Source organism: Humulus lupulus, chromosome 3 (genome assembly GCF_963169125.1).
Source record: "Humulus lupulus chromosome 3, drHumLupu1.1, whole genome shotgun sequence".
NCBI lineage: Eukaryota > Viridiplantae > Streptophyta > Magnoliopsida > Rosales > Cannabaceae > Humulus > Humulus lupulus.
The window spans coordinates 52,858,135-52,869,167 of NC_084795.1; the positions used below are offsets into that span (position 1 = coordinate 52,858,135).

Sequence of the window (11,033 nt, forward strand, 5' to 3'; positions counted from 1 at the left end):
GCTAAGGGAGTCAAAGGAACACCAGGAGCAACATCAAAAGCAGCGGCGGAAGGTGCTTGAGAGTTATCACCAGTGGACGACATGGTGGCGGTGGCCGAAAAACTCTGCTACCAAGAAAGGATTTGGAAATTCAGGGAGATGAAAATGAATAAAACTCAGCTCAATTGATTGTTGAGGAGTGCTCTCATATATATACTACAAAATACAACTTTTACAAAGAATTGTGTTGCCAATAGGCTTTATACACGTATTACAAATCATAAGTCACCCTTTTGAAAAGTTGAAATCACCGTTGTCATTCGCAAAAGGTAGCATGATGATATCTTCTTTGACGATGCGGGCAGGCTACCTTCACTGCCGATCTTTTTTTTGCAAAACTAATCATTGGCTCAAGAAGTGCAAGAAAACAAATATGATAATCCTTGATTAACTTCTTAAGGTGGCGGACGCTTGGTTTTAATATTCCTTATATTCCATACAATGGAATGTTTCATAGGGAAATTTGGAACAAAGAAGAACCATCCATGGTCCTTTTCTTGGACCTAGTAAGACCTCCAGAAGGCAAGTCACTATTCTTTTTTTGAGTTTTAGTGAACTCTTTGAAGGACAACTACTATTTCACCAAGTGCTATTGAATCCGGTCTTTGAGAATCCGTTGCACATGAATACACTGTTACAGAAGGAGCAGCACTGCAATAAGACGTCGGAGGTCTGCAAGCCTTCCAGCTCTTTTTCGTTCCTGTTTTCTAAGTCATCCATAAATAGAATTGGTTACAAGATATCTCTAAGCAATGATTCCTATCATTGTGTAATCTCAGCTGGTGTGATTTCGCCAAGACCACAAGGTGACAATTCACAAATCATTTTTGTCACCTGAGTTGGATCCTTGTGCTGAGTCACCTGCCGACTGTTGACTTTAACAAAAGCAACAAAAGAATGGGTCAGCTTGCAGATGTAGACTCTCAGATGGTCCTCTCTTTCGTGTCTAGAGAAACAGAGCAAATAATATTTACATAATTGAAATTTCATGTACACTACATAATTGATATTTCCATAAACTTAAGCACACTAAATTTTATCCCTAGTATTAAGAGATGAAAAAAAAATCCAAAAGAAAAATGTATATATATATATAATATAAATATATATATAAAAAAACTTATACAATATAAGATTTAATATTACACTTGTACTAATGTAGAGAATTTGGTCATAGTGGAACCATTGACAATCGAGCAGCCATTATTATTATGGCAGGATAATTTCTGCCAACTTGTATGGTTGAATACATCGTATGATATATATATACATACTAGTGAATTGCTCGTGCCTAAGTCACGAGCAACCTAGTAATAGTGTTATTTTTTCTCTTGCGTTCTACTCTTTAGAAAAATAATATATTTTTGTTCTGAATTCTTGTACGTGAAGAAAGTGAATAATAATATAAATAAATAATTCACAGTTAATAATTTGTTTATTTTGGACTTCAATATTAAATTGAGTGTATTACTTATTGAATTTAAGTTATTATTATAATTATTATTATGTATTTTTCTCCTGATTTTATGGCAATTTTTCTTTGTTTAATAAATTAATAGTTTGTGAAAAGATAACTTAATCATAAATTAATATTTTGTAAATATTTAATTAAATTATTTATAACTTCACAAATAGTTTATTAATTTGGAAGAAATAAAAAGGCTCATTCTCCCATTAAAAAAATACTAATGACTACATTGCAAATTAATAAATTATAAATAAATAGTTAGTCTCAAGAACTCTAGTCAGGTGTAATGAAAAATTTAAACAATGACAATTAATAAAAAAGAAAACTAACACACTTATTACATTAAGTTGTTTGTTTCAAACACAAAAAAACTAACTATATACATGGGAGAAACTTCATAATAATATATTGGAAAAAAAAAACACCAAGTAAAATATCAAAAAGAAACTAACATACTTACTACAGTAGTTTGTTTTAAAAAAAGACAACTATGTATGTTGAGAGAACTTCGTAATAACATATAGAAAAGGAAACACCACCTGAAATATCATTTAATACTTGGTGATGTAGGTGGCATTTATAGTTCCAAGAAATCTTGGGAAGTCAGTTTTTTTGATTAAAAGGAGAATAACAAAACCAAATGATGAATGGTTCATAATGATTTATATACCAGGCCGAACAATTCATTTATATATATTATTATATTATATTATAAGTATCTTCGTGGTAGGCGCGAAAAGAGAAGAGTTAAATTGTTTTTTTTCAAACTAATAAATATAACAAATAAATTTGTAGCTAAAATCATATTTATTTATATATATAATTGACAGAAGAAGGAAGAAAATAACCTCCTAAACATTAAAATATTGAATAAAATAATATTTTAATTAAAATAAATATATTATGATGTATGTTTTATATGTACACGTGAGTCACTAACAAAAAAAAAAAAGAATGACTCAAAAAATTATCCCTGCATATATATATATAAATATATTATATGAAATTATGAACATTCATAGTGGTTATTTCTTTTTATTTTCATTATATGACCCGCCAAATATCCTATGAAAAGTAGGGTTGTACGCGGTGCGGGTGGTGCGGTTTTTGATCATTTTTTCAAACCAACCCGCGCATGCGGTTTTTCTAATTTTCCAAACCGCACCCGCACCGCGAAACTAAAAAATCGCAGAAACCGCACCGCAAAAAAATGGTGCGGTGTGGTGCGGTTTGGATTACCGCCAAATAATTAAACTATTATAAATAATCATATTAATATTTCAGCAACACCTAAAGCTTGAAAATAAAAAATAAGAAAACTTTCAACAATACAATAATCTTAATAATGGTTCAACAAAACACCTAAAAAAATACAACAAACTTGAGACTAATAAAGTTACAACAACAACAACTATAAGTCAACAATCTTAATAAAGTTTCAGCAACACATCTAAAACAACATAGAACAAACTTGAGACTAATTAAATTCCAACATCAATATGAAAGATACAACTAAAATACTTTCAGCAATAGAATTAGTGGGCTTTGGGTTGGGCTTTAACACATTAGACTTAAATAAATATAAAAAAATAGTATTTTTACAATATGCAGTGCGGTGCGGTTTGAACCGCATTTTAATAATTCAAAACCACAAACCGCACCGCACCGCACCGCGCGGTTTAGTGAAAGTTCAAACCGCGACCGCACCGCGAAGAATTTCAAACCACATTTTTTTTTGCGGTGTGTTGCGGTGCGAGCAGTTTGAGCAGTTTGATGAACAGCTCTAATGAAAAGTCAGCTACTCAGTTGCTTGATCATATCCATTTCCAAATTATATTTTTTTTTTTTTCTATTATTTATTTTATTTGTGATTTCATTGGTTGAATCGATTAAAAAAAATTCAAAATGAGCAAACGAATTCGTACCACGTAGTATATGTCGATGTGACAAGTGAGTATAAATATAGTTTTGTAATAACCTCAAAATTTATCAATGAAGTCATCGTTACTCATAAAAAAACCTCAAAATTTGTAAGTTGACTTTTCAAACCTCCAAAAAAACTGCAAGTTAACTTTTCAAACCATTTATTCTACAACTTTTTTTTATCCTACATGTATGTGAAAAGTTTATCATAACATACATAACATGATACAGAGAAACTGAGATAAGAAAGCAGTGAACAGAAAGAGAGTCGAAAGCTTTTATTTCTAACTCAGTAGAAAATCATGTACGTGACAAGGCCTCTGTCTTCGCTTAGAAGGTCTCCTGAGCTACTCAATTCAGCACCCAAAGAGGGTCCGAATTCTGGTTATCTGGTTCTCTTTGACGAAGAATGTGAAACAACAACTTGTTTCGGATTGTCTAAAGAAACCTCAATCAAAGCCCTTCCCTTTCCTCAGAACAAGGATCTAACTGTTACTTATACAACAAGCACTGGAGAGAACACCACCACCTATTACGATGATGTTGTTTTTGTTCCAGTGCTAGATCAACCCCTCTCTTCCAATCAGTACTATGTGATTCGCCGCCAAGGAAAACATAAAGGGTAAGTTTTCAATTCACTTTTTTCTCCTGTAAACATTCCATCTTAATTCAAAATGCTTATCCAAAAAAAAACAAGTTGTAGTGTTTGACTCCCATATCATAGAAAGTTTATTTTAATTTACTCTTGTAATTTTTGTTGATCTATTTATCCGAGAAGAAGATATTAATCAACTACCTACTCAGAATTTGCTGGGATTTCAAGCGTAAATATAACTGATATCAGAAAAACTAATTAAAAGGCGTCTCATATATGACACTTATAATTGAATTAAATATGATCACAGTACTAGCTTGTTTCTTATTTTCAAAGTAGTGCCTTTTTCAGTTGTTGATCCTACATGAAACGAGTATGTTGTTCTCTTTTTTTAATTTGTGCAGTGAAGCCAGCGCTAGTTCAACAGAAGATGACATGGGAACATGCTGTTGCTGCACATACATTAAAGACGTCAAGCCCAGACCGTTGGATCCTTTAGACATCTATCAACAAGTTCAGATCATCCAAAAGCGTCGTGGAAGCTTCACAGCAACATCAGTCGCTGAAAACAGCTTTCCTCCTACATTTTTGAGGAGAAAATACTGGCACCTCCGCATGCGGACTCCCCGCCATTACCTACTAGATGAAGCCCCTGGCCTCAACTCCTCCCTGAGATCACAGCTTCCAGACCTCAAAATCTTGTCCAATTCAACTACTTCTGGAAGTATGGTTGTCGGAAAATGGTACTGCCCTTTTATGTTCGTCAAGGAATTAGAGGGACAACTCAAGGAGCAGATGAAGAATTCCATGTTTTATGAGATGACACTTGAGCAGAGATGGGAAATGGTTTTTGAATGTGACAACATTGGAAACGACATGAAAATGGTAAATGTTGATGTGTTTGTTAACAGAGAAGAGGCCTGTGTTGATGGAAAGAAAGCTATATGTGAATGGGGTCATGTTGATGATGGAGTTATCTGGTTTAGAAGTTCATCAGACGGTGGTAAAGGACATGACCAATCAGGAAGGTTACTCGGGTTGAGCAAATTGATAATGGAGAGAATAAGGTGGGAAGAAGAGAGAGTTGGGTTCACAGTGGATGAGCTTGAAAGGCAAGTAAATGTAAAGAGAACAGATGAGTTTGATGGAAAAGAGTGGGGCAAATTTGGATGCTATGTTTTGGTAGAGAGGTTTGTGTTGAAGAGAGTAAACGGCACCGTTTTGTTGACACTTGATTTTAAACATACCAACCAAATTAGGTGCAAATGGGAATGAGAAATATTGGACACTTCGATACTGAAGAGTTGTTTGTGTTATGCTCCTCTGTTTTGTTATTTTTTTCCATTGTGTGTTTTGTATGTTATATTGCTATCGGGCGAAGTACGTTTTAGTTCATGATTTTATTTATTTATTCAATTATTAATATCTGATTAATATGTGTGAGGATTGCAAGTTATTTAGTGTACGAAATATATAAATCATATTTTGCTAGCTCCGTTTAATTATTTTTTATGGCATTTATCTTTGAAATTAAATTATCTTTACTAATTAAATTATATTAATAAGGTTGGACAAGACTAGCTACGTTTAGTACTTCTTTAATGATAGTGGGAATCGCGACTATTGTAATCCTTCATTTGTTTTGGGGTAATTCACTCATTCTTATCTTTTTGAGTTTAAACTGAATAACAAATCCCTATGAATTATATTTATTCAAACAAAAATATTTAACAATTTCCTCCCTCTAAATAACGACTCTAATTGGAGTCAAACATGTATTTATAAAGGTATAAATCTTTTATTTATATGTATAATTTTTTTATATATATATATGAACAGTTTGCGGAGTATTTTTTTTTTTAATATTGTTAGAATGATGATATGTCTATACAAATAATTTACTAGAATTATTAAATTAAATAGTCAAAACTAATTTCTCTTCTAATCAACTTTTGCTGCATCATTTGTTTTTTCGATATTTTATTTTAAATATTTATTTCTGGTTCAATCCTCACAAGTTTATAGATCTCGAGATAATATTCAACTATAATCTACCTTCCAAACATCCCATCAAAGACACACTTCTAGATTTGAACTATAATCTATATTTGAAATATGAGGTAAAGTCATTTACAGATGCCAAGCATGTATAGGAAAATATATATATATATATATATATATGTATTATATAATTTGGTCAACTTCCATAAACGACAACAATTTCAATTGTGAGAAGAATAGTGGCAGCAAATGTTCTCCCAACCACAGTACCTTCCTATAAACTAGAATGAAATCTTTTATGATCATGAAATGAAATTATTAAGGTACATAAAAAAGGGGGATTAGCAGAATCTTACAGTGAGAGAAATAAAAATGCCAGTCTTGATCACAAGTCGAAGAAGGGTACCAAGGAAAACCGACATGTTCCATGAAGGTGGGTTTAATCCCTCTTGTAACTTTCCAATCTACCAAATACAAATGATATTTTATTAAATAAAATAAAATAATGAGTTGTATATGTAAATATATGTATTATATCATATCATACTGTGTTAAGAATGACAAAAATATATTATAATTTTTAGATAATTTCACATTTATTATTGTTTTAAGTGTGAGGTGTATCATACGTTGATTGTATAACTACAATATAGGGATTCCATGGCTTGAAAGGATTTCACGGCTTAACTTGAGAGATTAATTAGATAATCCTCCCTATATAGAGAGAGATGTATCAGTCTATAACTTAATATGAAATAAGAAATGTAGTCTTGATCTTTTATTTTCTACAATTTGTTAATCCAATATTAACTGTATGTGTTGGTACCTAAAAGCTTACCACACTGATGCCAAAATGTTGAGCCCCCAGCTGAGACCCAGAACAGCTTTGGCCTTTTTACGCTCTGCAAAATTCATTCCTTCCAAAAAATTAGATACTATATCACTATTTTAGAGTCTTTAATACTATTATTATTATAATCCTATACTTATCATCTTGAGAGTCTGATTTTCAAAATAGGAAACAGTTCTTGTAACACTACAATTATTGTTATCCAAGCTAATTCCTTCAAACCAAAAACAAAGAGAAATAATAGACTAAAACAGAGCATCTATTCTTTTGAGATTGCAGCCTTGCCACTAGCAAGATGAGTCTAAACAACAACAAATTTTTTAAATTTATACATAACTAAATCAGAAATCTATTATCAAATTATTAAATTGTTTATATGTGTCAACAGCTTGAGCTCAGTTCAAGTATTGTTCCTGATATTGCAAAACAATTATGCCACTCTCAAACCTTTATTATTGGGATAAAATGTTTACTTGTTTCAAGCTTAAGCCAAGATTAAAATAGATGTGGCTTCTTTATATCAAGTCATGTATCAATTACCCTTAACAATTTTTGTGGGGAAAAACCCTTCATTTCTGGGTTTTAACTTAATGATTTAGCTGAGAATCCTTATAACTTTTTTCATATAAAAAATTATTTTATTGTTAAAACTATTTACCTTATGAGGTGGCCCAAATCTTCCAATTGATGCTTGACGCTTAAAAAATATCTCCTCAAATGTCTAAAGGATCCATGAGGAAGATAACATCATCTATCAAGAAATTTTAAAACATATACGTATGAAAAAAAATGTTATATGTAAAGATATATATAAATATAAATACAGAGAGAAAGAGAAAAATAAATGTGTCTTTGAGCTATGATTAATACCTCAACAGTTCCGGATTACACCAATCTGAATAGTAACAAACAGTCAAACACAGAAGGATTTTTCTGTGCATCAAACTATAGCTTCACTGTCAACTATCAAAATATAATCATCCACCAAGAGTGCAAGCATCTTGACTTTTATATTCGATCCAGCTATAACCTGGATTCTTCATAACCTGATTATCACTCATCAGATCCCTCACAGCCCTAGCATCATCCCATCTTCCTAAAGAAGAATAGATATTGCCTAAAAGCACATATGGGGTAGCGTTATGCGGGTCTAAGCGGAAAAGCTCATATGCTGCTTTTTTTGCTAAAGTTACGTTAGTATGATACCTACATGAACTAAGCAAAACCTCCCATATGACTGTATCATCTTTATATGGCATCCTGTCTATTAGTTCTTCAACTTCCTCAAACCGACCCGCACGGCCCAACGAATCAATTATGCAAGTATAATGATCCAAAATTGGTTCCACTCCGTGTTCTTGCTCCATTGAATTGAATATTTCAATTCCTACATCAGTCAATCCTGAATGGCTACAAGCAGTTAAAACAGCAATAAAGGTTATGCCATCAGGTCTCTCACCTGATGTAATCATTTGCTTGTAAAGAGTAACAGCCTCATCTCCATAACCATTTTGTGCATACCCATGTATCATTTCATTCCAAGTAACAGTATTTTTAGTAGCCATTATATTGAAGAGTTGCTGACCCCCATCTACGTCACCACATTTGCAGTACATATCAATGAGAGAACTCCCTACAAAGACATCATTTATGTATCCATCTTTTGTAATGAGTGCATGAACTTGTTTTCCTTGAAATGGAGAAGAAAGCTTTGCACAACAACTTAGCACAGTAGCATAAGAAAATTGGGTAGGAAACATCTCATCTTGCCTCATCTGCCTAAAATATGTGAAAGCTTCCTTATCTAGAGAATTTAATGAAAAACCTGCTATCATAGAATTCCAACAAACAATATCCAATACGGGCATTTTATAGAATATATTTTTTGCCAATCCTGTCTTCCCGCACTTTGAATACAAACCAATAAGTCCACTTGCAACATATATGTCAGTATGAAATGCAGCCTTAAGTGAAGCAACATGGATTTGCTTTCCACCTTCCAGATATCCCATTCCTGCACATGAGCTTAAGGTAATGGCTAGAGTTGTTCTATCCAGCTGCACATTTTGAAACTGCATTTCTCTAAAAAGCTTTACTGTCTCTTTGTGGTTACCATTTTGAAAATAGCCAGACAGCATAGCATTCCATGAAATCACACTAGGGAATGACATACTATCAAACATTTGGCGCCCAGTTTCTACATCTCCAGACTTAACACATGCAGCAAGCATGTTGATATATGTGACCTCATCTGGTTCAAAACCTAACTGGCACATTCTTTGGAGGCATTCTATTGCTTTCCCAGTTTGAAAATTTTGGCCATAGCCAGATATCATAACATTCCAAGAAACAACATTGACTTCTGGCAAGCTATCAAAAACCTTCTCGGCGGCACTCATATCTCCATTCTTTGTGTACATATCAAGCAATGAATTATTCAAATGAAGATCCTCATCAAATCCAAGTTTAAGAGTTAGACAATGAACTTGTTTCCCACTCATACTACATAAACCATCATCCGGATTAAAGTTATCAAATTCTTTGAATCCTCCTCTAGCACATAAACCCATCATGCTTGACAAAGAGACGGAATCTAAATTGATACCTTTTCTTAACATCAGTCTAAACAACTGCAGTGCCTCCAAGACTCGATCTGTCTGCGCTAACCCACTCATCAAAGCTGTAAAAGTGACCTCATTAGGCTCAATCATGTCATCGAAAACTTGAACTGCATCCCTGATAAGCCCACACTTGGCATACATGGAAAGCAAAGCATTGCTCACATACACATTGGTCTCAAGACCAATCTTAATAACAAGGCCATGACATCTTTGACCATGCTTAACATCTAACAATCCTCCATATGCACTGAAAACACTTGCCAATGTGAAACGGGTAGGCACAAATCCTTCCAAAATCATGGTATCATAAACATCCAATGCTCTTTGTTCCAACCCATTACGGACCAAAGCACTAATAACACTATTCCAGGAAACTACATTCCTCTCGGGCATTCTCACAAACAACGCATGAGCTTCTTGCATATTTCCAGCTTTGCAATGAGCACCCAAAATGGCATTCCAAGAAAACACATCTTTGTTAGGAATTTTATCGAACATTTGGTGAGCATAAGCCATATTACTGCATTTCGAATACAATTCAATGAGTCTATTAGAGAGAAAAGTATTGAAGATCATTCCATTGCGCAATATATAGGCATGAATTAGTTTTCCAGCCTTGTGGGTTTTCTTGTCTATGCAAAACTGCAAGAGATTACCTAAACGAATGCTCGTACTTTCCATTGATGGAGGTAATAAAAACTAGAGAAATACAATTTGAAATGATTTCCGCAATGAATAACCGAAACGAGGGTTTAGTGATTCTTTTTGCGATATTAGAAATATAACCCTAACTTTATGCTATATTATGATTAGTCACTGAAACATTTTATATAGCTTTTGTTTTTACCACAACAACTAAAACGGTAAGAGTTACCTGCGATTTTTGCCCCTAGAACTATCATCAATTCATCATTGTGTCATCAGATAAAAATTATCTTCAAATTATTAATTTCTTCTTCTATATAATAAATATGTAAATAACAAAAATTCTTAATTTTAAATTTTTTTTATTTTTTTAATATTAACTTTAACGGAATATTCTTATATTTAACGGTAGTTTGTGACTTAAATAAAATAAAAAATTAAAAAAAGTTGAGATATTTTACAATAATAATTAAAATATGATATTTTTTTAGATATTTTACAATGATAATTATTTATAAATAATTAAACAAATTAAAATATAATATTTTTAAGATACTTTACAATGATAACTATTTTTAAATAATAAATAATTAAACAAATTAAAATATAATATTTTTGAGATAATTTACAATGATAATTATTTAAAAATAATAAAACCATACGTTTTATAACTTAAATAAAATTTAATTAAACTTAAACTCACTTATTAAAATAATATCATATTAAACATATAATATAATCTACTATGAATTAGAAACAATTTAAAAAAAAAACTAACAAGAAACTTAAATTTAAAATCCACGTGTAATATTTAATATTACATTAAATATATAATATATAATTTCTTGTTGTCACTCCCAAATTCAAAAATTAGAACAAACATAAACTTAA

General features: G+C 32.0%; 2 protein-coding genes across 4 annotated transcripts; one reads left to right on the plus strand and one right to left on the minus strand.

The window, feature by feature from the left end:
- Window positions 1-3,620: 3,620 nt before the first annotated feature.
- LOC133822699 (uncharacterized) lies at window positions 3,621-5,516 on the plus strand. The gene is made up of 2 exons (XM_062255131.1): window positions 3,621-4,052; window positions 4,430-5,516. Exons 1-2 carry the CDS (start codon window positions 3,733-3,735, stop codon window positions 5,298-5,300), a joined length of 1,191 nt encoding a protein of 396 aa, XP_062111115.1. The 5' UTR covers window positions 3,621-3,732; the 3' UTR covers window positions 5,301-5,516.
- Window positions 3,957-10,260, minus strand: LOC133822698 (pentatricopeptide repeat-containing protein At4g20770). Of its 3 annotated transcripts, XM_062255129.1 has the most exons (5): window positions 7,747-10,260; window positions 7,535-7,627; window positions 6,865-6,928; window positions 6,383-6,490; window positions 3,957-4,078 (listed from the first exon to the last, which is right to left on the minus strand). In XM_062255129.1, exon 1 carries the CDS (start codon window positions 10,176-10,178, stop codon window positions 7,854-7,856), a length of 2,325 nt encoding a protein of 774 aa, XP_062111113.1. In that variant the 5' UTR covers window positions 10,179-10,260; the 3' UTR covers window positions 3,957-4,078; window positions 6,383-6,490; window positions 6,865-6,928; window positions 7,535-7,627; window positions 7,747-7,853. The 3 variants fall into 3 exon arrangements, with proteins under 3 accessions (XP_062111113.1, XP_062111114.1, XP_062111112.1); XM_062255130.1 differs by lacking the exon at window positions 3,957-4,078 and having other exon boundaries at window positions 6,382-6,490; window positions 7,535-7,597; XM_062255128.1 differs by lacking the exon at window positions 3,957-4,078 and having other exon boundaries at window positions 6,382-6,490.
- Between the last annotated feature and the right edge of the window lie 773 nt (window positions 10,261-11,033).